The sequence below is a fragment of the Talaromyces amestolkiae genome (assembly GCF_001896365.1).
Source record: "Talaromyces amestolkiae strain CIB chromosome Unknown scaffold3.1, whole genome shotgun sequence".
Taxonomy (NCBI): Eukaryota; Fungi; Ascomycota; class Eurotiomycetes; order Eurotiales; family Trichocomaceae; genus Talaromyces; species Talaromyces amestolkiae.
Window position 1 is genome coordinate 1,278,557 of NW_024468039.1, and position 25,994 is coordinate 1,304,550.

Sequence of the window (25,994 nt, forward strand, 5' to 3'; positions counted from 1 at the left end):
TAGCATTCATTTCTATCCTGTCACACAGCGGTCTCGGCGGCCGCGCCTGACTGGCTGGGTCTTTGCTGGTGTGCTGCAGCAGGCCGAGGAGCACCGGCAAAAAGTTCATTCAACTTCGCATATTGCTCGTTCAGATTGCCCATATGGGGCGGAGGAGAGAGAATGGCCGGAGCGACCGAGACTGGCTTCTTGTTGCGATCCGTGACGGAGGCAAGATAGACTAGATTGCTTTGTAGGCGCTTCAAGCACTCTACATATTCCTGACTGGGTTTCCTTGGAGCATCACTCGAAGCGCTTGCTGGCTCCGTCGCCGACCCTGGTGATGATGACTGCTCGGGGGTCGATGTGGAAGGTTGTTGTGGGGCGCCACCAGACTTGCCTGCTGCTTGTAAATTGAGTAACTCCTGCAAAAGAGCAGAATTGATGTCAAGAAGAGCAGTGACGCGAGCTCGTTCGCGAGCAGCGGCGGCAGGAGATTGAGGAGCTGCTTGCTGTTGTTGGGGTTGCTGAGGTTGCTGAGGTTGCTGACCTGGTGGGGTCTGGTTGGTCTGCGGTGTCGCTCTCTGCTGTTGCTGTTGCTGTTGCTGTTGCTGTTGCAATTGTTGTTGTTGCTGCTGCTGCTGCTGCTGCTGCTGTTGTTGCTGCATCTGAAGTTGAAGTTGCTGCTGCTGTTGCTGTTGCTGTTGCTGTTGCTGTTGCGCAAGCAGCATTGCAGGATTAGAAACAGCAGTCATGTTCTGAGATGGCATCTGCATCGAGACGCTGGCTGCGATGGCAGGACTCTGGGAGTGTGCGGGTGAGGCAGATGTAGTCGGAATGGAGGTCGGATGGTAGGGAGAAGGCGAGGAGTAAGCCATGTTGGCATGCGGAGCTGTGGAGGCCCTACGTTAGTTTGCGCGTCCTATAGCCACGAGGCACTGGTGGATACAGATGGTGGATACAGCCGGGCTGATATTGAGGTAGCATGGTTACTTGAGATGACGCACCATGCGCATACATTGATTGGCCAGACAATAAACAAGTAGGACAAAGTTAGACAAGCCAAGCCAGTCCTCTTGCAGAGACTGAAGTGGCTGTAAATATGCAAGTTGACGCAACGCCATGACCGCAGCGGAGAGACGAATCAAGAGAAGAGGGAAGACGAAGCCGAGCGCTAGAACAACGAGTAATCAAAGACAAAAGGATCATAACTTACCAACCATATTAGCCGGCATCATAGCTCCACCAGGGCCGGAGGTCTGGATCTGCATGGGGTTAAAGGAATGTTGTTGCATCTGGCCGGGACGTGCCTGCGACGGCTGTTGCATTTGCGGCGGATAGGCAGCCATCGGGTTGGCAGCGTAGTAGGGGAACTGCTGATTGCTTGGGCTTCCGGACTGGACTGGATAGCCTGCAGTGGCCGCCAACATGGGATTAGCATGTTGCTGCATGGTCGTAGGATAGCCAGTGGGGTTGGAATTCATTGTGGCAGCCGCGGTGGCAGATGATGGATCTGTAGTGTATGGAGCGGGACGATCTGAGAACCGTGTGACTATCTATTTTTGCTCGGGAATGGGATGGCTGTTTGGCGCAGGACTCCGTACTGGGCTAGACAGTAGACACCCATGTACCGGTACCACAGCTACAAGGATAGATCAGAGTTTGAAGGCGCCAACACAAAGCGAGAGACGAGAGTCGAGGCAGGCAGGCAGACAGACACGAACAGGTCAACGGTCGGGTGTACGGCAGACTGACTCGTTGACACTCAGCAACAGGGGGGACAAGATAGAAAAGAAGGACTGTGATTGGCGGAGGAAAAGAGAGCAAGGATTGACCGGTAAGTACCAAGGAAGAAGTATTTTATCTCGCGGGCTAGCTCGTTGACACAGCGTGGGAAATTTGTTGTGATGCAGTGGGCGACAGACAGACAGGAAGAAATCTCGGGGCGGGCAAGCGCTAGGCTGTTTCGGGAAGCTACAACGCCGGCTCTTGGCGGCGTCTGCGCTTAGCAACGCTAGAGTATGAGCCATCATTGTGATTGGTCACTAGAAAGGTGCCAAGACCCGTCTAATAATCTCCGCTCTCCACCATATCTTATCCATGCCTTAGCACACTTCTGCTATCTTGTAGATTGCAGAAATTAAAGGTTGAGTATGGAGTACAAGATGAGCTGCGCTCCATCTTCCTCTATACTTTGATTGGATTGTGCAATGGCGCGTAGTCAATCCAGCTCGACGACTGTCTGGAGATTAATATCATGGGTTTGTTGCCTGAACCTTCTTCTACTGCAGCCTGGGGATGCCAGACTGTTTATGATCAGTTTCACATCAATTAGCATAAGGGAAGTATGATTCATTATGCTGCCTGTCGAGAAGAAACTCAATTGCACTACTAAACCCCCCGTCAAAGGACTCGATTGAGTTTATGGACCTCAAAAAATCTACGGTCCATGAATGAAAAAGCTTCAGGCAACATCACCGCCATCCATGGATCTCCTTCTATACACACAATGACGCATCTGCCTGCGCCGTGAACCGTGGATTGTTCAACACCATCATGGCAGGCAACTACGGCTGTCTGAGCCTCGAAGTCTATAAGAAGAGAATCAAACGTCCCTCCCAGAGGTTCCTCTTCTTTCTTTTTTCTACCCACGCAGCCCTGCGATATCGAGGATAACCAAAACCAAACACCACGTTTCCGCTTGAGCTTTGATATACAATTCCAATCTTCGGAACAAGTTTCCATTTAACCTTCTGGCTGCCTGTAGCTTTATATTTGCCTAGGCCAAACACAAACACAAAACAATATTCAGAAATAAAACGAATTGCGAGGATAAAACCCGCCCGAAACAAAACACGGAGCAATTCCGAATTGAACCACCCAGCTCGCGACGCAACGCAACTGTTTAACACTGTCTCTATCAACATGGCTCGTGTATCTCAATTCACTGAAGAATTTGATGCTACCTTCACTTCCTTCCCCGGCCTTGAACGCCCAATCACATTGGTCGATGAAAAGAACGCCCTGAGGACCTCCACCGAATCAGTGGCCAACACCAAGACCACCACAAACGTCTTCGCGGGCGCATTCAAAGCTGCCCGCCGCCTCTGCGCTTCCTATAAGTGTCATTTCAACGAACTCCTGACCTGCAACTTCCGCCAGGGCAACACCCATGATGACGACAAGAGCATCGAAGCCGGCTCGATCTTTACTGCATCATATGGTGCGGCCCCGACCTCTGCAGAAGAACTCGAACAACAATCCAGACGAAACAAGCTCTCCGCTATCTTTGGTCTTCTTCTTGACGACGATTCATCTGCGTTTACTGCCTACAACGCAAAGAAACAACCGACCACCGCAATCACAAAGACGCAGGCTACCGCTACGCTACGAACACCTGATGCTCCCACTTTCTGGGGCCAGGTTTGTGTTACCAAGGGAGATACAGCGGAAGTTATTATGACCGGCTACGAGTCGGAAATTGAGAATATCGACAACAATACCAATGCTGAGCTGGAGTTTCTCGCATACCTTGGTGTCGTCGACTTTAAGACTGGGAAATATTAAGTCAATGACTTGATGATGAGTGAACGAAGAACGAATAGATCTCTGGCGGACTGTGACACTATATAAATGCCTTGAAAGCACTTTCCATTTCCGAGTTCTTTCCAATATGTTCCGGAACATATATCCCTGTACTTGGCAAAAAAATGTTGTATCCCATTTGATGCGCATCAAATTTTTGTTTATTGAATGACCCGTTTTGAGAGATACCCAGAGATACCCCGTCAACCAGCTTGACATGTTTGGTGATTGAGAAAATGTACGATTGATAGATTAGAGTGACCTGAGGCGAGGTTTACTCCAAGTGTTGACACAAGAACCACTCGGTTTTCCTCGCCATGTGTCTTTGCACGCCTGAATGGGCAGGTTAATATGATGAATATTTCGTCTTGGATATTGTATGTCTTTGTAAGCTGTTACAATTAAGCCTTCCCCTTCCTCGCCTTAAACTCCTCCACAAATTTCTGCGTCTTCCCCCTCGGCACAACAATAATCCTCACCAACTCATCCACAACCTCCACCTTCCCACCGGACAAGACCTGGAGCAACGGCAACTTCTTGCCCACCTTAATCAGTCCTCCCGTCACAGTCTCCATGTAACAATCCAGCATCGCAGCCTGATACTCTTGTTTCGTGTCCCACGGCAAGGGCAACAAATACTCCAAATGATCATTAATGCAATCCATCTCCGAAAACGCTTTTATGAAATCCGTCTGCGCATCCATCGGATACAAAAACATCACGGGGAACACAAGCGTGCTCTCCGGCGACAATGGGTCCGGCGTCAACGCGATATGCGCATCTTCCATATCCGGCTTTGCGTCTGTTTTGCGCACGCGGATCTGGCGAGCTTGTAGTGCCGTGGATAGTAATAATTTCTGTTTCTGTTTCGTTTCTTCTTCTTTCTGTTTGCGGGCGGCGATTTTATCAAGTATTTCTTTGCGGGCGGCTATCCTTTCCGACATTTGTTGTAAAGATTTGTTGTTTGGGTCGATTGCAAGGCCGCGCAGGACGGTGTCGGTGGCTTCGGCGATTTTGTCGAGGGCTAGTAGGGCCATTGAGGAGCGGTAGTACGCCTTGACGTTTCGCGGATTGACTTTGAGGGCTTGGGCGCAGTCTAGGGTTGTTGATCTATAGTTCTCTGTTTCCATTAGCAGCCACCTTTCCCCATCCTCCACACAAAAAAGAAAAGACTTACTCAGTTCCAAATTACACAACGCCCTATTCGCATAACACGCCTCCCTCGCCTCCTTCAACATCTTCTCCTCCTTTTCCAGATCAGTCGGTTTCTCCCATTTATCATCTTCCTTTTTAACGTTTAGCACCGCAATGGCCTTTGTATAAAACTCCTTTGCGTCCGTCCAGTTTTTCAGCTTGGCGGCTTCGTTGCCTTGTTCCCTGAAACTGAGCGTGACGTCGCCTCGAGTTCCTTCGTATTGCAGCGCGCGGATGGCTTCGAGCATGACGTTTTCTCCTTCTACACTCATTTAATCAGCTTTTATATTTCATATTGGTATTCTTGAGGAATTAGGGGAATCACCCTCATCGCCAGCATTATCCAAATCCGTCATAAACAACGGCGTCTTTTTCATCATATCCGCCAGTTGATCGGGCGTATACGACCGAATCGATGCCATTGCAGGCGGCAACTCAGGCGCCAATGGATCTGCATTTTTCACTTTTTCTGGTATTATGGGGAAGGGGATGTTGTCGTTGGAGAGGAGCGAGGGCGGGATCGATGGTGTTTCTGCTGGAGGTGTAGTTGTGGTTGCTGGGGGTTGGGACTCGTCGTAGTCGTCGGGGAGTTCTTCTATTTGGCCCATGTTGTCTATATCTCGGGAATATTATTGTACAAAAAAGAACGGAATTAGAAATGAAGCGAGTGGAAGCTAAATGATGGAGCAGATAAAAAATATTTCGATAAGGGTATATTTTTCCCCGCGGAGGAGATACGGGATGCAAACAGGACAAACATGTGGCATTATCGGATCTGAGGCTCTGATTGGTTGGAAGTCAGACTCTGCCTAATTAAAGAAAGCAACTGCTTGAATGGAGGTTCATGGAGACCGTCATTTTGCTTCATATCTTTATTCTTTTGGATTGAACGAAAAAGATGGACCATGAACTAATTATGACTAGTAGTCTGGGGTTGAATTGGAAATATATTGACCGTCTTTCTTGCAGCAAGCCCGGCAGGGCACTACGTACATTTCGCATGCGTGGACGTATTATCCAGGAGACTCTTTGCGTCAAGTGCATGGGCCTGGGTATGGATAATTGGATATTGGAGAGGGGAAGACAGACTCCACCATCGTCAAATTTCGGAAGTTAGCTTCTAAGCTCCCTGATTCCTCTTCTTAGGGAGTAAATGGATTGCCGCGAATAGTTTTCTTTTCTTTTTGTCTCTTATCAGAGATGACAATCTATATGAATAGTGACTGTGTCTTGGACCATCTTCAAGTTGTAGGTACGTAGCACCGTTTCGTAGATTACCCCGCTATGGCCGAGATCGTCGAGGCTAAGCTTTTTCGCGCTGCACTACCTACTACTTATGTAGTAAGTATGTATGACTATGTTTCCACATGTACGTGGCACATATCGCAGCCCATGTTTGGACGTATCAGCACAGCAACTGCTGACTGATACCTTACATAGCAGTTAACGGAGACTTGCTTGTCGAGTCAAATCATTCGATCGACACAAAATGACCGGGGATTATTCACTCAACCAGGATGTGTTGGCCGGAGATACAGGGAAGGCCACCAGCCACTCTCTGCGATCGAGTGCCTTAGCGCCAGGTTGGGTGCCTGGTTAGTTCCTCGTTTTGGCCGGTGCATTACGTCGATGGAGGGGCTCGTACAAGCTTTTACCCTCATTGACCATACTTCCCCTGTCCAGTACCGTGTTATCTCGTAAATACGCGTACCGATAGTGAAACTGACGTGGATTCAGGTTCCCCACCGCAAGCCACACGAAGCTTTCCCGGAGCATCCACTCAATGATGTCGCTGCCATGAGAACGTGAACAGAGGGGAGTACTAGTACAATGTAAGTAGGTCGAGGGAAAAAAAAAAGAAAAGAGCACTCACTCTCTGTCCCCTTAAAAAGATCTCTCTGCTCTTGCTCTCTTGACTCGTCTCCTCCTCTCTTTTCCCAACTATCTTACTCCCCCCGCTTATCTACTCTTCATCTCTTCTCATCTATACTTGGTCCAAGATGGTCCACCTAGCAAGTGTCAAGAAAGAGCACGAGGTTCCTAAATTCGAGCCGAGACAACTTCAGCGCATCGAAACGCTCGATCTCAATGCTCCCGGAGCTGATGATTACTCCACCAGCGTCTACGGAACTCGCTATGCGGCTGAGTCGCTCCCCTCTTTGGAGATGCCGGAGAGGGAGATGCCTCGCGAAGTCGCCTACCGCATGATCAAGGATGATTTGAGTCTGGATGGGAACCCTATGCTCAAGTATGTTCCTTGATACAAAATAACAGGAGAGAACTAATAAACTCGAAAAGTCTGGCGTCTTTTGTTACTACTTATATGGTACATAATCTCGCTCCAGCTACAATTACTTATCTAATGGTCACCAGGAAGACGAAGCGGAGAAGCTCATGACCGAAGCCTTCAGCAAAAACTTCATCGACTACGAAGAATMCCCTCAATCCGCCGACATCCAGAACCGATGCGTCAACATGATTGCCCGCCTCTTCAACGCTCCCACTGGCGCCGACAGTGACAACGCCATGGGAACCTCCACCATCGGCTCCTCCGAGGCCATCATGCTTGCTACCCTCGCCATGAAGAAGCGCTGGCAAAACAAGCGCAAGGCCGAAGGTAAAGACTGGTCTCGTCCCAACATCATCATGAACAGTGCTGTGCAGGTCTGCTGGGAAAAGGCTGCTCGCTACTTTGATGTTGAGGAAAAGTACGTTTACTGTACTGATGAGCGATATGTCATTGATCCCAAGGAGGCTGTGGACTTGGTTGATGAGAATACCATCGGTATTTGTGTGATTTTGGGAACCACCTACACTGGTGAATATGAAGATGCCAAGTCTATCAATGACTTGTTGATTAAGAAGGGCCTTGATATCCCTATTCACATTGATGCTGCCAGTGGTGGCTTCGTGGCTCCTTTCGTCAATCCCAACTTGGAATGGGATTTCAGACTGGAGAAGGTTGTCTCAATCAACGTGTCTGGTCACAAATACGGTTTGGTAGGTTGTTACTACAATAAAGCTTTTACGGCTGCTAATCATACATAGGTCTACCCTGGTGTTGGCTGGGTCGTTTGGCGATCGCCCGAGTTTCTTCCCCAGGAACTCGTCTTCAACATCAACTATCTTGGAGCCGACCAAGCCAGCTTCACCCTCAACTTCTCCAAGGGTGCTTCTCAGGTTATTGGTCAATACTACCAGATGATCCGTCTCGGTAAGCGAGGATACCGCTCTATCATGCTCAACCTCACCCGCACCGCCGACTACCTTTCCAGCAAGCTCCAAGACCTCGGCTTTATCATCATGAGCCAAGGCCGTGGCCACGGCTTGCCCCTGGTCGCATTCCGTCTCAACCCTGACCGCGAACACTTCTACGACGAATTTGCCATTGCACACCACCTCCGCGAACGCGGCTGGGTTGTCCCTGCTTACACGATGGCCCCTCATAGCGAGGGATTGAAGATGATGCGCGTTGTTGTCCGTGAAGACTTCACTCTCCCCCGCGCCGACCTTCTCGTCAACGACATCAAACTTGCTCTCCAGACTCTTGGCGAGATGGACAAGGGGATGATGGACAAGTACCAGAAACATGTTAAGGATCATGTTGTCAACTCGCACAAGTCTCACCATAATCACCCTGCGTATAAGAAGGAGAAGCACTCCTTGCAGGGCAAGCATGGCAAGACCCATGCCGTTTGCTAATTATGATAAGTTAGTATGAATTATGGATATGAAACAATTGATTGATTGCTACCAAGAACCCAATTAGGCGCATACGTATGTAGACACGTAGCCTGATGTTTCGCTTAATTCAGCCAGCTATTGATTCTTTTCTGGTGGTGATCAACACAGCACAGCCCCGTGGCGTCTGCAGTAGGACAAGCACGGAGAACCCAGGTCCCAACGTCAACAAGTGTAAACAAAGGCTCATCCAAGTCGCTTAGCGGTGTCCCTCTTTTCTTTTCTGTTGGTGTGACGAGCACAGATAGTATATTCTGGTGATTATTTCAAGGGGTTTGCATTTCTGAGAGCAGGGCTGAAGTCGGCGCTACAAGCACTTCTATTTATAGATCCGTTCTCATCCTTCATTTTTTCTCTACGTAGGAACTACTAGTACATCAATGCTAAGAACAACATGCTTCATATTCACTAACTCAGTAATACCTTTGTATGTTCAAGCATACGTAACCACTACTTCCTTAATTACTGGTGATGGTAAGGTACAGGAGGCTGACAGTACCAACAGAGCTGAACTAGTTGCAGGTCACTAGTCTGTTTGTGCACCAGGCTGAGTCGCCCTCACTTCATCCAAGATGACACTGAACCTTTACACAACGCTCTTTTATTAACAAACTGTGTTTATCAAACATTTCTTTTCTGCCCATTTACATATCGTCGGAGAGAGAGCTCTCTCTCCATCCATGCCCTCGTTCTTCAGCAAAAAGACCCGCTCCCAGCAGGCCTCCTCTGCAGGTCCCGCGGGCGAGTCTCCGTCGGGTTCAGCTGTACCTCTCCCTCCAGGACCTCCTCCACCACCGCTACCCAACGACCCCTACCAGCTGCTTCATCAACAGCAACAATCCTTGGAAGAATTTGCCGACAAAAGATTTGAAGCGAATCGCCGTCCCTCCGAGCCGTTTCCCACCCATCAGTTTCACGGCCATCGCCCTCATTCCCCGCACAGTCCATATCCAGCTGTTGATTTAAGGTACGGGCGGGAAGAGGACCATCAACAACAACAACAATACCGCCATCCTGCACACAATCGTAGCCAACCCTCTATCGACCGGCCTACTATCAGTGTGGTGACGCCTAGTCAGCAGCAGCAGCAAATTGACGATAGTGGTTACCAGAGCCCAGACCGTGCCAGAGAATCTATTGACCAACAACAGTGGCCCACCAGCGCACACAACACTTCAACCCCGGACCTACTCCAAGACAGCGGCAAGCTACAAAAGAAGAAAAAGGGATTCTTCAGCCGGAACCAGAGCGTCGCATCCAGCAGCCCAGCTACAAAACAATCCGGCAAAAAAGAAAAATCGCTCGGTCGGTCAGCTTCCATCAAGCACTCGTTCGGACGAGACAGCACCGTACCGCCGTCGCAGTCGTCATCGGAGTATGGAAGAAGAGTAACCACGCTATCGACGAGTACACATTCATTAGACCAAAACCAGAGTCGGTCGACGTTGGATAACGCCAGTCAACCGTTTGAGTCGGAGGCGTCGCTGCGACCACCAACTGCGGAAACGCCTGCTAGTCCGAATAGACCGAGTCAGCCGCATACGCCGTTGGAGAATACGCAATCGCCGCAACGCTTAGGTGTGGACGTTAGCGATCGCAGTCATCTGGGGTGGCAGCACAGGCGGTCTGAGAGCTTTGAGTCGATTCCTAGCCAGGTGAGCAAGATGACTCTTTTTCTTGCGCAATATGCTAATAATTCAGGCCTCCTCTCGTCGACCATCTATTCACACGAGCGTTGATCCATCGGTAAGCGATATGGCGACTTCACAGCAACCAATGGGCACACGACCGACAGAGTCGCAGTCCCAGATCCCGTCTCGTAAGGATTCGTTGGCGACTCCGAGTGGACAACCGTATCTTCAGAATGCAGCACAGGGATCGTTCAAGAATGCTTCACAGCAGAATCTGAACGATATGCAGGGTCGCGAGACGCCACCGTCGGCACAGCTGAATTCTAAGGTGCGCGAAGAATTGGAGAATTTGGATGTTGGTGCATTGATTATGAGGCATGAAGAACTTCGTACGTTTATTTTCGAAATATGGTTAGATGTTACGAACTGACTGTGAGCAGAGGCCAAATATCAAAAAGTCAAGAGGTATTATTTCGAAAAAGAGGCGCAGGTCACAGCGCTCCAGAATACGGTAGCTCATCAGCGAATGGCTGTTTCGCGTACGGTTCTGGATGACAACGAGTACACGGCCAGGTTTCAGCGTCTTGATGGTGCTATCAAGGAACTTGCCTTTTCGATAAGAAAAGACTGGAGAGCTATTCCTGACTGGTTGCACCCGTTTGTTAATGACGATGCAGTGACGGTGGGCACTAAAGAGATGACAGGCGTCGGTCGTGCAGTGATTACTCGATGGGTAGTTGAGGATGTATTCAACCGTTACTTTCATCCTGGCTTGGAACGCAGTTTTAGCGAACGCCTCAAGGCTATTGAGATGAATCTGCGCCGCCAACAAACCCAAGTCTTTAATGATGACGACAAAGAAAACCAGGTGGCTCGTATCTCGAACTGGAGGCGGACTACGCTGGATGGATTGGCGGATGTGCTGCAAGCCAAGACCACGCAAGAAAATATGGATCAATTGGTCGAGTATCTGGTTGAAAAGCTTTCGGCAACGCTGCAGTGCGATTTAAAGGAACCCGCTCCACCGGAACTTGCTCATTATACACGGATGATTGTCGAGAATGCAATCAACATTGCTGAGAAGATTCCACAAGAAGCGCGAGACATTGTGGTCGATTACATTCAGCCTGGAACTTTTGTTTCGGAGATCAACATGAAAGTTGAAACGGGTTTGCCGGCATTGACGCGACCAATTGCTGAAGCCAGAGATGATATTGCAAGCGAGGGCAACGAAGAAATGGAAACTGACAACAAAGAGCAACCAACTCAACCACAACAACCCGACACTCAAGGCAAATATATTCCTCAAAACCGAGAACAACGAAAGAAGTATCCATTCGGAAGTCTAATGAGCAAGAAATCGGCGGCATCGCCGAATCCCGCACCTGCACAATCACAGGGTCAGACTCAAGGGTTGGCTACATCTCCTGACAATGCTACAAGTAATAAAGAACGAGATGAGCAATTACAGCAGCAAGACAAGCGATCCCGGGTGCGACTCTCGACGTTCATGACGGTGGAGGTCAAGGGCCGCGGGCCGAATAATATCCTTGTCCAAGCGCCGGTTTATACCATAGAGTAGTTTTTCTTCCCATACTCATTTCTTTCTTTTTCCCTGATGACCATGTCTGTTTTTCTGGTGTAAATACATACACAATGACCATCCACATGATCTCCCGATTTCTGTTATAGCGGACGTCTTCATAGTGGCGGCTCGAAGGTTACTTTTTTATCATAATGATTGCCTCCACTTGAACCATCTTACTACGTACATACTTATATTGCTAAACCTACACTGACACAAACCAAGAAAATGGTTCAGAATGGACGACCGTCGACTACTGATTCTGGTAGTATCAATACTTCTGTTCGTCTTTGCCAGCGTCTTTGTAGGCCTGTACCTGGTCTCGTGCCTCTTCGTGGTGAATTCAGTAGGTCCTGGATCGACTATCAACGTCATATTTAGCTGTAGACCTATACCCAACCTGGTCCACTACGACAGTCAACAGACTCAAACGATTACGGTGCAATGGGCCTGTCTCGCTCATACGCCTTTTAATATATTGCTTGCTGTCGTGTTCTGGTATGTGCCGGTGCCCGAGGCGCCGGATGTTGACTTGAGAATGCTGGCTGAGCGGCGTGCGGCAGATGAAGCTAGAGTAGGGTTTAAGGGGTACTCAGTGCTTTACTGAACGCTGGTACTGGCTGTTTTTTGTCGCAATCTTTCTATGCTGCAGAGCAGCAAGCACATGCCTCGTTGAGTTTCAGATGAATCTAATTAAAAGATAAGTCTGATCCAGCAAGTTCTTTATCTGACTTAATACAACTAACGGCTAAAAACTAAGCTAGACCCTCTCGACTACATCGCCATCGGCAGTAGTATAGCAGTTGCATCCCAATTCGCCGCCGCCTTCCTTCAATGGAAAGCGTTCAAATCCACGACGAGTGCTTGTCGCAGCATACATCACCACCCTTATCGCCACTTTTCTCTGGGCCAAAACATCCGGCACAACACCTGTCACTTTTGCGCTCCTAATATGAGCTACTGTTGCCCCCATCTATCCCATCACTTTCGCGATTTGGATTCGTGGCGTGGGAACGCATGCAAAGACGGCAGCGTCGTTCTTGACGGCTGGTCTTAGTGGTGCGGCTATTGGGATAGTTGTGCGATATGCGGTAAAATTAGTTATTGGGAAACCGAAGTCATATTGTGCTTTTATTGGGTTTTTGGGTGTTGGGGCTGTTTTTCCTGTATATTTGAACTGTGTGCCGGCTGCCAAGAGGAGGCAGGTTGATCCGGTTAAGGATGAGTATCTTCGACAATCTTAGTTACTTGTTATGAATTCTATAATGATCAGGCTTAGTATACGGAGTAGATGAATATGTTTGTATTGGGACTTGATTATAGACTAAAATTTAGCCACTGATCCACCCAGTTTTCCAAGACTTGAGACGACGGGATTTTTTTTCTTGTTCTCCACACTTCAACGTCAACCACCGCCAAGCATTGGAGCATCGATATAATGACGACAAACATGGCCATCTTGATCAATATGCGAGATCTATCACTTCACTAGCATATTGACATAGCCATCTCGATACGGTGAGCACTGTCGCGAATACATACATCAATACTGGTCTGGACAGCCAGTCGCATCCCAAATCCACGAATGCAACTGCAAGTCGTTGATCGTCTGACTGCCGCTTAACCGTGTCGACAAATCAATAGTTCGATGGTATAATCGACTAGGAGGAATAAAAAGAAAAATAGTAAAATGCAGCAGACTTTCATCAATTGTTATAATCAGCTATATTTCTTTCATTTTTCTTGGTGGGATGCTGTTTGATGGGTCGGATAGCTTCCGACCTTTGGATTCGCCAGTACAAAATGTGGACTTCGAGTTCTATCAGGCGAGCCTTCTCGCGGATGGATATCGATGTACCGATTTTACTAAGGATGATGAAGTACGTCTGTTCTTTCTCAAAGCAATCGAAAAAAGACTAATCGGCCAGGGCTGCCCTCCCTGCAACAATCGCACTGGCAATGTATCAATCCGACCTCATAGCCCAAGAATACGCTACAATGGCCTATCTAATGCCCGTTGCCGCAATGTTCAGTCGCTGCAGCGCTCCTCGCGGCAAATATTTCCATTTCTTAGTGCAGGGTCTTGTGCTAGTCTGTTTCGGTGCTGCGAGTAGTCTGTTGATGGTCTATTGCTGCGTGAAAGCGCGGGAACATACCAGTGGCCCACTGCCTGCTGGTATATCGACGGCGGAGATTCTCTCCGTGCCTCATAATACCGCCGCATCCGTCGTAGCGGCTGTTTGGCTGTTTTTTCAGACGTATATTGTGAATACGTTGCGCGGCGAAGACCCGCAACTCGGTATTCCCGTGCAGATGCATTGCATGCTCTTCTTCGTGGCTGTCACCGAAGCACCGGATTATGTTACTGTTTCGGATGGATTTGCGCTCGTCAAGAGGCTTTTATTGGCCATATTGACGGGTATGGCATTGGCGACTGTGACGCATATACTTATCTTCCCGGATACCTGTCGCGACGCCGTGTTGGACGTTATGGGCGAGTATATTCGAGCCATGCAGCATACACTCAGGGTGCATGAATCGTATTTCCAGTCCATGGAGCAGTTGGACATGTTTGTGCGAGTGCAGACGCGCAATCCGACGGAAGAGAAGAAGCTGTATAGAGCAAAAGCAGACGCAGTCAAGAACGCAGCAAGGCGAGTATCCCAGATGCATGCATCGCTCACGAATGAACTACCATATGCGAAACGGGAAATTGCATACGGCAAGCCGAGCGTAAGTGAATTCGGCATGATCTTTAAACAGCTACGTGCCACGATGGTGCCGATTGTGGGCCTCAGTACGGTGGTGGATATTTTTGATCGCATCATGGAGTGGAATAACTGGATCAAGCCCGTTGAAGAAGGCGGGGTTGATCCGAAGAATGATGCGGTGCATGCAAGGATGGTGCGTGATTGGAATGCGATCATGGCATCTACGCATGACCATTTTGCCCAGATTATTGATGTTATGCATGACGGGCTGGAGCATGTAGCATATCAATTGAAATTGGCGAAAAGGAAAAGGCAGGGAGTAGACAAAGACATTGAGACTGCTTCGTCTCATGCCGGCCCTGGAGAAGAAGGGTTTGCGCAGTATTTGGAGGCTAAATGCGAGGTCTTTTACAAAGCGAGATTAGTGACCCTGCGGGAATGGTGCGAGCAAAAAGGGATTGAGCTTCCGGAGGATTATTTCTATCATCCAAGGGCTGACCAGCCTATACAACTGCCTGAGAATGTGCCGGGAGCATTGCCTCGAGATCGGACGGAGCGGCAGTTGTACATTTTACTCTATGTAAGTCGCCACATTGAAAATATTTCCATGTGGACTACATGGGTACTAATAAACTAGGTCGAGCACATGTTATACTCGTCTAGCCTCGCCATCCTCGACTTTGTCCGCTTCGCCGACCGACGCGTAGCAAGCGGAAAATATTCACATAGCCGCCTTATCGTCCCCGGCAGCAAAGAAGTCCGTAAATGGATCGAAAGTCTCTATCGAAACCATCAAAGCGAAAGCACTGGCGAAGACGTCTACCGTCGTAGAGTCATCCTTGACTTAGGTGAAGCATATCATCGACGTAAGGATCCAGAGCATTTACCACCTGAAAATTTTATGCAGTCGATGGGAGAATGGCTACGTGTAATACCAAGTTTTCTGCGCTCTTCGCGATCTCTATATGGCTTTCGGGTTGCGTGCGCTGCTACTTCGATCGGGATTATCGCTTATATTGAACCTTCGCACGCTTTTTTCGTGCGTCAACGCCTTGTCTGGGCTATGGTCATGCAGACTATCAGCATGGGTCCTACAGCCGGGCAAACCGTATTAAACTTCGCACTGCGATCCAGCGGCACGGTAATTGGCATGATCGGTGCCATGGTAGTCTGGTACATCCCAGTAGGCCACATCGCCGGCGTCATCGTTCTATTCTTCATCTGGACAACCGGCATCTGGTGGATTCCACTGAAAAAAGCAGTCTTACAACAAGCCGGTATCGTGAGCTTGCTCACTATAATTGTGATCATTGCCAGTGAGATGGAAGTCGTCAAACTCGGTGAACAGGCTGTCGAAGCCGGTGGTCAGCCATACTACCCTACTTATTTGTTGGCGGTATACCGTCTAGCGGTCGTACTAGGCGGTGTTGTAGTTGCATTTATATGGACTATTTTCCCGTATCCGATATCCGATCATTCGGTCCTGCGACAGAATCTGGGTGCTTCGTTATATCTGTTGGCAAAATATTATTCGCTCACTCATGAGACACTGATTGCGCGTGCGAGGGGTGATGAAGGTGATATGACACTCAAGTCGTCTGCGGGAAGACGATTAGAAAAGGCCAGACACAAAGCATACGCCAATCAATCGATGGCCATCAACGGTCTGCGCTCGTACGCAGATTCCATAAAGTGGGAAATTCAGGTCGGCGGACGGTTTCCGAGGGATCAATATGAACGTATTATCGATTGTATGCAGAAGTATGTCTCTCCTCACCTTTGAATATATCGATAACCACTAACTTGCAGCAGTATAATGAACTACATCAACCTCGCCGAATACGCCTCCAAAACATTCTCCTCCTCCCTGTCAGTGCACACACCATACAACGGTCCCTCGAAACAAACCGAATGGTACACCGACTTCACAAAACTCATCACAACAACACATGTAACCTCCCACCAAATCACATCCATCCTTGCCCTCTTATCGGCAAGTATCGTGAACGCTCAACCCCTTCCTCCATATCTACAAGTCCCCGGCCCCGACGCGTTCAGCGAACGACTCAAGGAAGTCGATAAGGATATATTAAATATATGCCATGCGGCTGAGCCGGGGTATGCAGCTTTTAGTGTGCTGCATCTTGCTAGTAGGTGTATTGTGGGGGATTTGGAGAGGTTGATTCAGTACGTTCCCCATTTTCTTAGCTAATAAAGAACGAATTACTGCTAACGAATAGATAGGAGTGTGAGGGATTTGGTTGGAGAATTAGATTTCTCATTTCATGTTATTAGTCGGTTGTCGGAGAAGGAGGTTGAGAAGAGGATTGCCTAGAGACAGATACCACGACCGATGTGCTTGACGCATGTAAAATATTGAGCATGAATGAAAAAAGAAAGATCATCATCCAAACAAGTCCCTCTACCTCTCAGGATTTTGAGCGTATTGATCCGGCGGCGTGTCTTGTGGCAACGACAAGAGGTGCAAGCCCTACTGCACTTCCAAAAACTAGGTCATTCTCATGACAGTAACCCGACCTGAAGCATGTCCCATAGCAAGAATGTTCTTGTAGACTGCTGAATATGGTGCTCGATACTCGACAGGCAAAAATCATCTTTAACCGTCTTGAGTCACCCATTCTTTCTCCACTATATCACTTGCTGGTATAGGAACAATGTAGTTATCGAGACATGCAGCATTGGATTGACCTTCCACCTCGAAAACTTCGTAATGAGGCGATATGCCCACTGTGTGATTTTGTTCGTCGCGCGGATGGCCTTCGAGGATCTCTTGCACCTCATCATCATGCAGAAAAACCAAGCCCGGAAAACCAGGTCTGTCTTACGGGTGCCGGTAGTGAAATCTCCAAGCCTCATTTTAATCTCAGCGGGGTACAGTGTGAGAATTGTGGCATCTGGGGAAAATACTCCGGATTGAAATCTTCCCACAAGTATAATTTGGGTCTGCCGAAGGGCTCCTGTGGCCGTATCCCAAACGTGGAAAGTGCTATTTCTGAAATTTTCAGAGATGTTAATCAGCACTCGGTCGTCCGGTGAAAATATTCGAAGTATGTCCAACCCCAAATTAGTTCTATGAATGTGTTCTAAGGGACTTGAGAATGTGTCCCAATCTTCACTCGTTTCATCCTTTGAGATTGATGCGATAAGTTGGCTAGCTGGCGGGAGTATCGAAGAGTGCTTTGGTAATGAATGATTTTAAGAAGTCCGAAAGCCTGTGGCTGTATTCCAGATTTTGACTACCTAAACGACAGGCAAGATGCGATTTGACTATTTGGCCAGAAATTGACCCATATAACAGGCCTTTGCTTTAGTCGTAGTAGTGGGCCTATTTTCGTGCTGTCCCATAGTCTAGTAGTCGTACCATCAGAGCTTGATGCTAGAAGTTTGCTGTCGGGTGAAAAGGCCGCAGATGTAACCTGTGCAGTATGGCCATCGAGAACTTGGTCCAAGGCCCTTGTATTAGTATTCAAAGAGCTATAAAATATTATTTGGGATCCTGATGCCAGAATCAGGCCATCAAGTGAATCTGCGACAGACCCATACGAATCTGAGTGGTCCTCAAGGACGTGCTGAGGAGACCTAGTTGTGATATTCCAGAAATTTGCGCTTTTATCTTCAGATCTCGATGCCAACACTCGGCCATCTACTGAGGATATCACGGCTAGGATGGATTCTTTATGGTCAATGAGAGCCAGCTCTGACATTCCTGTAGCAACATCGCACAGCCTGACTATCTTATCTCCCGAGCCTGATGCCAATGCACTGCCATCGGGGAAAATGTAACATATTTCACTGGGTCTAAGTGGCAATTAAGAACTTGATTCAGGGCTCCTGTGGCAGTATCCCAGAGTCTGATAGTTCGATCTCTAGAATATGATCCTAATGCTTGGCCGTTAGGTGAGTAATCTTAGAAGTCACATCAAACCCCCTGGAGAGGTCTTCAAGGCTCTGTAATTCCACACTCCAGGCTGATTTCATCTCTGGCAACTCTTTAATACATGGACAAACCTTWTTTYTTTTTTTAAAAAAGGAAAAAAAAAAAAAAAAAAAAAAAAAAAAAAAGACTATAGTTTCCTTAGGCGAAAAAATGAGTGCAGATGTACAAAGCTGGAGATGAGCTTTTGTCAGTCATCGAACTATTTTATAAACCGCACTCCATCATAGAGAAGTTTAAATAACTTAGAATTTTTCAGTCTGGATGCAAAATACCAAAAAGAAAGAAGCGATGAATTGAAATGGGAAGACACTTACAACAACTTACAATAAGGTCCTGTAGTGCATTAACCGGACTGAGACTTTCTGTTGCTTTTCCTAAAGACTGAACAATTCTAAATAATGCAAAGAGTCCTGCTATAGAGATATATACACTTAGTCATTCAATGTTGTATTAGTCTCGCTCTGCTATAAGTGGTATACTTAACATATTGTACATCTGGTGGATTCCTTGTCGGATGAATTAGATTTGGTGATAATGCTCAATTGGTCATCTCACTTCATTCATTGGTTGAAGCATTTTGCCGGCCTGAATCCTCGAAACCCAACTGATCTACCTCTATATTTTGTGTAATTCGTTAACCGATTCTCGCCAAGTCGCTGGCGCCACCGTCTGCTACCGGGTATAAATCTCGTGGAAACCCCTCAGTTAAAACTGAGAAAAATTACGCATTCAGGGATCCAATCTTGATGCATTAGCTCGAGAATATGGCGGAGAGCAGGGGTGATATCTTAGCGTTCTCATTCAGCCAACGTCGTGTCGTGGAATCAGCCATACGTACGTAGTATACCCTGCTTACTTGGGCTTACTTCACTTTCGTAGATCTTATTGGACCTGGCGTGCTAGGATTGACACATCATCTGATCTGAATTCTGGGTGGATGAGACGGTCTGCTGGTGTTATGAAAATGACTATGGCGTCCTCCGCGTCTCAAATCCATTCTGGCCTCGTCAAGCGGCAAGGAACTGAAGTAAAACAATGAAAATGTATCGAAATTTAGATAGATTGTTTGCATTTCATTATCTGTTTCAAGATTTTAGTGACTGCGGGCACTGGGTAATGTGAAATGTGAGCACGTAAGTCAACTAGCTTTGCCGCATGGACAACCCCCCATGGAAATTTATTGAGATAACGTGCTCAAAGCCGGCTTTTCCGGTCCAATTGCAAATGCTTTGAGCCAGGTTGACTATAAGATATGACATTTCGCACCTCTTCCATGCAGCTTCCCCATGACGAATCCACCTAACATCGTGGTAATTACTCCAGGTGCATATGCTCTTGTAGGTTTCAGCCTTGCAGCTTGTAGTCTTCGAATTTACAATTGCTTAAATGCCTTTCGAACCCCCACAGTGGAAACCACTAAGCCTAGATACAAAGATGCATATTAGCATAACGCTTTACTAGGTCTTTGCAACACTTCATTTGCACTTTTGTTGCTTCTAGAGCTATGACAACATGGATAGTAATTTAGGTTCTGTGACGACCACAAAGGATGCACGTGCAGTTATTGAAGAGGTGGCTCGGCGAAAAGGCAGCTTTACACATGCATTCAGACTAGAAGCAGAGGAAGAAGCCAGAAATGGCCGCAGCAGCATGTTGCAGTTGATTGAGGGCGGCGAAGAAATTCGAGAAGACTTGGCACAGACACTGAAAATGTGAGCGCCCCGCAATGTCTTCTGTAAAGTCCTTTATGAAATAGAAGTGACGCTATATTAGCATATCAACCGACCTGTATACGAGTCGCGCGCGATTCCTGATGGAAGTTATTCAGAATGCTGACGATAACAAATATGCAGAGGGTGAGACGCCAACGGTGTCTATTACTGTCACTCCCCAACATGTCAAGATTGGATGCAATGAGGAGGGCTTCTCCAGAGAGAACATTCTGGCGCTGTGTCGATCGGGCCGGAGTTCCAAAAGACCTGGCCAAGGATACACGGGCGAAAAGGGCATCGGCTTCAAGTCCGTCTTCAAGCTCGCCAACCGGGTACACATACGCTCTCCGCCTTACTACTTTCAGTTGGATCAGACAAGAGAGCTCGGCATGATTACGCCGCAGTGGGACGAAGACTACTTTGATAACCATGAGAAAGAATATCAGACGACCATCGTCCTAGACCACATCTGTGACCAAAGCACAAACTTTTCAACTGCGCTAGAAGACGACATTGACGCAATCGACCCTGTGTTCGTTCTTTTTCTGCGGCGTATAGAACGATTAGATCTTACACTCTTCAACTCCCTCTCGCGTGATGAGCCGGTCATCTCAAAAAGCTTTCAACTCGTCAACTGGACGCCAGGTTCTGGAATTGTGTCCATCAAAGACGAAAATGCCAACACGATGCGGCATTTATACAAGCACCAATTCACCATTAAGTATGAAGGCACAGAAACCAGACGAGAAGATATTACAGAGACCGACATTGTTTTGGCATTTCCAGTGAAAAAGGAATCGGGCACGTATCTAGCCTCGATACGGAAGCAGAACTTTGCCTTTGCGTACCTGCCTCTTGGGGACTTTGGATTTAAGGTGCGATACTTGATTGTGGCTCAAACGCCCCTGCTAATGCTGTGCACAGTTTGTTATTCAGGCTGATTTTCTTACCACGTCGAATCGGCAATCAGTCAATGAAGATAAAGACTGGAACAAAAATATTGCAGCCGCGATTCCGCACGCTTTTGAGGCAGCTATCGACGAGTTCAACTTTTGTAGCAGCAACTCAGACTTGGAGGAGCTTTCAAAAACATGGCCGCTCTACCTCAGTCACAACTTTCATGTCTCTAGCCCGTACTGGCGGAATATAGCAGATAACATAAATGAGCATCTCAGCAGAGCACTTATCGTTAAAGACCGAACCGGCATGGTCCAGGCGCCTAAAAGTCTCATGTTTTTGGACTGGGCACACGATCGCAATGGTAAACCGATGTTTGGGCCAATGTGTAACTATGTCTGCGATGACTATCCAGGGTCGGTCCGCGAGGCGCTCATGTCGTTAGGTATCACTGCCCCTGACTGGAAGTGGTTGTGCTCCAAGATTCAGGAGCTCCACAATACACATATGCTTTCCATCAAAATGCAAAGCAAAGAGTGGTGCTCGGACCTTGCTAAAGTGATCCTTGAGCCACAGGAGTCTAGGGGTGACAGCAATTATGCAAGAGACCTGAAAGATATTCCTTTAATCCCCATGGCCACCGGCACCTGGAAGTGCCCTCCCTCTGCAGATGATCCAATCTACTTTCCAGCGAGCTCCGGAACGATCATTCCACCGGGGCTGCCATTGTCTCTGGTCGACGAGGAAGCTTGCGCTTGCTCCGAGAGGCGTAAGCTCTTTCGACTCCTTGGGGTAAAGGACTGTAACGTCCCAAATGTCGTCAAGCAGATCCTCGACTATCACTCCAAGTTGAATCTTGCAGTACTTGCTCACGTCATCGCCCAGCTAAAATACCTCTACAAAATGCGACAGCATTTGCGGCCCGGCGACATGGACAAGGTATACTTTGCGTGTTCCGCCAGCGAGCCCCTCGAGAGAGGCACTGAGGTATATGCCGATATTACTGTTGATAGCAAGCTGAAACAGCTTTTCTCCGCCTTCAGCGACGCGCATTTCTTGAATAGCAACTACTTTGTACAACTCGAACCTTTTGAAAGAGCCGAGCTTGCAGAATGGCTGAATGATGTGGCAAGCGTGGCGCTAGCCCCTCGCCTCATCTCAACCACTTCCTATGGGCTTCACAGAGACTTTGAATGGTTGTTGTCTAATCAACGCGAGCATGTCTTAGATATCTTGCACCAGCATTGGTGTCTTTATAAGAAGTGCATGACGAGCATAGCGAAAGACACACTAGCAGGCCATGAATTCGTTTGTAAGTCGGGAGATCAGGTTGCTTTGCGTAAGACGTACCTACCTTTCCCGAAACTTTTAGAAAAGGCTCAAGAATTTGCTTACGCCGAATACTGCAATTTCCTGGTGTTACCTAACGGTGATCCAAGTGACTGGACATTTTTAAGCGATTTGGGTGTCGGACAAGATGAAGGGCTCGCCTTCTATTTATGGATACTTAACCAGCCCGGTTTCAAGCGACACATGGACATCAACAGGTCAAAAAACCTTTATTTAGCTATTCAGTCACGGGCCTTTTCGCCTATTGAGAAAGTGATGGTCAAGTAAGTATACACAGCTGCTTGTGCAGCGATCTCCGTTCTAGGCGCTTATATGGCCTGCGGCCGACTAACAATGCTGGGATGTCATCAACAGGATAGCCTTTCGCAATCATGTCATTAATCTACCAAACCACAACTTTAGGTCTCTCGATAGCTGTATCTGGGTAGGACCCAAGGGCCTCTCGTCCAAGCCTGCCTTAAACCCAATCTACGGCCATGAATTGGATCGGCTTTTCCGAGAAATCTTGGAAGTCCCAAACGCGACGAGTGCTGAAGTTCTAGACTATCTTGAACAGCTTAGGCACAATGAGTCAACGACCATGACAGATGTCGCTGAAGTCTACGTGTTTCTACAAACCCACTATGCAGACAAGTGAGTGGCTTGTAGTACGCTGAATAACATATTACTGATCAAGAACAGATTTAGTGTTAATAACCAAACCCCCTGCATTGCCGTGCCATCTATGGCGGGATCTGCCATCGAGTGGAAAACGCCGAGTCAGTGCGTGTGGAACGACGAGGAGTTTTCGCAAAATGAGCTCAAGCTAGAGAGCAAGACCGCTATCCGTCGCATCGTAGAGCAGCATGCACCGGCAGCAAAAGCTTTTTTCACCGACATTCTCAAACTCCCAAATGCTGGAGTTAATGAGCTACTTGCTGACTTGGCATTAATGCAAAAAGAAAATCGCGATGATCCAAAGCGAGTGCATCGGCTTTATGAGAGAATTGAGAGCTGCCGTCGCTCCTCGCCAGCTGCTATAAAGTAGGTGTCCACACCTATAGCGTGACAACTGGCTGATCTATTTTAATAGAATAGCTTTCAAGAAGGCTCCCCTCGTATTTCTTCGGGGTATCAACAATCAAAGGGGCCGGTGGCTATCACTCGAGGACTGCATCTGGACCCGGTCGGTTCTGCGGAACAAGTATGCCCTGATGCCTTCGTTGAATGATTATCGTGATCTGTTCCGGTTTACATTGAAAGTACCGAATGCATCCGTGGACATGCTGGTCACTGATTTGTTGGAGTCACTAATGTACTGCCCCATGGAAGATGAGGACGATTACCAGTACGTAAAAAAGCTTCTGCAAGAAATTGCCCGCCTGTGGAAGGACAATAAGGATCTAGAACGACTGCACGGCACAAATTGCTGGCCTTGCCACGCTCCACTTCGCCAACGCGAACTTTGCTCGATTGGAAGCTTCTACGTCAATGACCGGCAAGATCTATTTAACATCTTCTCTAACAGTTATACCTTTCTAGATTTCGAATTTGACATCTCAAAACGTCTCGCAGATTTGCTTCGTAATCTAGGCTGCGACTCATTTCTGTCCGACCAAGTTGTTATAGATACGGAATCTCGTGAACCGCTTGATTTCGATCATGACCTTACTAGCGAGTTTCGAGGCCGTGCGGATGCAATTGTAAAGTACGCAATTTCGTCATCCAACAAACACTATACTTTTCATGCTTATACTGGCTTAGATATTTTGAGCATGTCGAGTGCAAGTCACCTTACGAGCCTCGGCGCCTTTTTGAGAATGCCACGGTCTGGATTAGCGCAGACATTAAGACGCACTATACATTGGGAGACACTACTGTGACGAGAAATGAGGGAGGTTCCAGTGTAAAAGTCAGCCTTGGAGAAGATGACACGGAGAAGCTGGAAATATTTGTCTCGGCAAATAAGCAGACGCGCGATTGTGCGCTTCTCGTAGACTTACCAGAGCAGCTCGTAGCAGCAATGGAGCTTGAACCAGCCGATCTCCCAGATCTTTCTTACCTCCTGAGCGTGCCACTCGCCTCACTGAAAGTGTTGCTGGTCAAAAAGGGTTTCACTGGTGGGGACGCTGCAGACGAGAACGAAGAGCATTTGGTAGCAGATCCAGTCAACGAAGAGTCACGGGCCCAAAGGGGTAACAGCTCTGATGATGGTGGTGACGATTTGTGGATGACGTTCAGAAGTGGTGTTCGCTCGGAAACTAGCTCGCCCCAGGTTCGCTTGCAGAATCATCAGAATTTACTTTCCGATGAGAGCCCTCGCGATCGACCATTTACCCCCCATTCCACAGCAACGGGTCTATACAGCTCGATCAATCGCAACCAGAACAGGACGCGTATTGAAAGCTTCGCCCAAAATGCAGACCCTGTATCTAACTCTCGACGTGGAATCTTTCAGTTTGGTGGCGGAGGTGGGATGTTTAATATGAGCACGTTGAGGGAGGCCTTGGATGTCAACGAGCCTGCTTCTGTGTCGACGCCAATTCAAGCCAATGTTAGTCCACGCCGACGACCGAATCCGATTAGAAATCGTAATGAGGAGGAAGTGGCCCGTGACTTTGAGGTCGGCTTCTTGGGAGAACAATTTGTAAGGCCCTCAGACTGTCTGGCTTGTCATATCTGGCCAGATGGGAAGCTGACTCTTAGCTAGGTATACACCTTACTACACGATACGCTCCAGCTGCCCGATTTCACGGGCGAGGATAACTGGACCAGCTCGCTGCGCTCTCGTGCTGGTTTCTCGACCTTCGGCATCCGCGAAGTGTCGGATTTTACCTATAAGGACACGCAAGGCGTCCTAACCCGTCATTTTCAGCGTATGCAACACCCGTACATAAAGCCAGAGTGGCTATTCACGGTTTGCGACAATGGCAATGTGCCTCTTTATCGATTGGAGGTCAAGAGCACGACCAGTCAAGATCCCACTACTACCTTTTATATGAGTGGACATCAGCACAAATTAGTAAGCCATACCATTTCACGCAGCAGGCCTGCAGACCTTGGGGTTAACCTATGAACCAGGCAGAGAAGCTGCGCATCACTTCCGCGATGCCGTCAGAAGTCTACGCCGTTCTGCGCATCTCGGGCTTAGATGCGTTGGCAGATGGAGCAAGTCACCAGCCGCAGTGGAGGGTGTATTTGGATCCATACACGCGCGGCGAGGAGGGCTTATTGAATTTTTCTGTGCCCACGTATGCCGTCACAGCTCAGCGTTGAGAAGTTTTGCGTGAGCAAAATTACAGGTGTTGAGTCGATTTTAAAGACTGGGTGCCTTTCCCTGAATGAAAATTATTCGAGCAACTTGACGAGGTGGTTGTTGATCCGATGGACAGTAGTGGTGTATTACAGGACTAGAGACAACCAATTAGAGGCCATTTGTAATATGCAAAGCACAGAGCACCTCGCGCAAGCTGCTTAGAATGCGCGTAGCTAATATGGGTAGTGGTGGACACAAACCTTGCATCTTCAATAGCGTAGTGAAAAGAATGTAGCTCCAGTCACTAAATGCTGGGAAACTTAATTCCTGTACGACAGCAACAGGAAGCAATGTCATAGTTCGGCAAGGGAGTGCAGGCGAAGGTACGTGATTGACTAGGAAGCCCGAATATCTCT

General features: G+C 48.0%; 7 protein-coding genes across 7 annotated transcripts; 5 read left to right on the forward strand and 2 right to left on the reverse strand.

Moving 5' to 3' along the window:
- Positions 1-20: 20 nt before the first annotated feature.
- Positions 21-1,463, reverse strand: BHQ10_002467 (uncharacterized protein; the record flags this gene model as incomplete). The annotated part of the gene is made up of 3 exons (XM_040874616.1): positions 21-871; positions 998-1,153; positions 1,196-1,463. 3 exons carry the CDS (start codon positions 1,461-1,463, stop codon positions 21-23), a joined length of 1,275 nt encoding a protein of 424 aa, XP_040730972.1.
- Positions 1,464-2,904: 1,441 nt separating this feature from the next.
- BHQ10_002468 (uncharacterized protein) lies at positions 2,905-3,546 on the forward strand (the record flags this gene model as incomplete). Its single annotated transcript, XM_040874617.1, has 1 exon — positions 2,905-3,546. One exon carries the CDS (start codon positions 2,905-2,907, stop codon positions 3,544-3,546), a length of 642 nt encoding a protein of 213 aa, XP_040730973.1.
- Positions 3,547-3,965: 419 nt separating this feature from the next.
- On the reverse strand, positions 3,966-5,366 carry BHQ10_002469 (uncharacterized protein; the record flags this gene model as incomplete). The annotated part of the gene is made up of 3 exons (XM_040874618.1): positions 3,966-4,684; positions 4,742-5,020; positions 5,084-5,366. The coding sequence occupies 3 exons, from the start codon at positions 5,364-5,366 to the stop codon at positions 3,966-3,968; spliced, it is 1,281 nt and encodes a 426-aa protein (XP_040730974.1).
- Positions 5,367-6,758: 1,392 nt separating this feature from the next.
- On the forward strand, positions 6,759-8,460 carry BHQ10_002470 (uncharacterized protein; the record flags this gene model as incomplete). The annotated part of the gene is made up of 3 exons (XM_040874620.1): positions 6,759-7,006; positions 7,104-7,758; positions 7,807-8,460. 3 exons carry the CDS (start codon positions 6,759-6,761, stop codon positions 8,458-8,460), a joined length of 1,557 nt encoding a protein of 518 aa, XP_040730975.1.
- A 719-nt stretch (positions 8,461-9,179) lies between these two features.
- On the forward strand, positions 9,180-11,712 carry BHQ10_002471 (uncharacterized protein; the record flags this gene model as incomplete). Its single annotated transcript, XM_040874621.1, has 3 exons — positions 9,180-10,154; positions 10,201-10,519; positions 10,571-11,712. The coding sequence occupies 3 exons, from the start codon at positions 9,180-9,182 to the stop codon at positions 11,710-11,712; spliced, it is 2,436 nt and encodes an 811-aa protein (XP_040730976.1).
- Positions 11,713-13,518: 1,806 nt separating this feature from the next.
- Positions 13,519-16,761, forward strand: BHQ10_002472 (uncharacterized protein; the record flags this gene model as incomplete). Its single annotated transcript, XM_040874622.1, has 5 exons — positions 13,519-13,595; positions 13,644-15,006; positions 15,064-16,187; positions 16,239-16,613; positions 16,671-16,761. The coding sequence occupies 5 exons, from the start codon at positions 13,519-13,521 to the stop codon at positions 16,759-16,761; spliced, it is 3,030 nt and encodes a 1,009-aa protein (XP_040730977.1).
- Positions 16,762-19,896: 3,135 nt separating this feature from the next.
- On the forward strand, positions 19,897-25,598 carry BHQ10_002473 (uncharacterized protein; the record flags this gene model as incomplete). The annotated part of the gene is made up of 9 exons (XM_040874623.1): positions 19,897-20,096; positions 20,158-20,971; positions 21,021-22,606; positions 22,746-22,976; positions 23,025-23,366; positions 23,416-24,030; positions 24,087-24,969; positions 25,033-25,344; positions 25,404-25,598. The coding sequence occupies 9 exons, from the start codon at positions 19,897-19,899 to the stop codon at positions 25,596-25,598; spliced, it is 5,178 nt and encodes a 1,725-aa protein (XP_040730978.1).
- Positions 25,599-25,994: the final 396 nt, after the last annotated feature.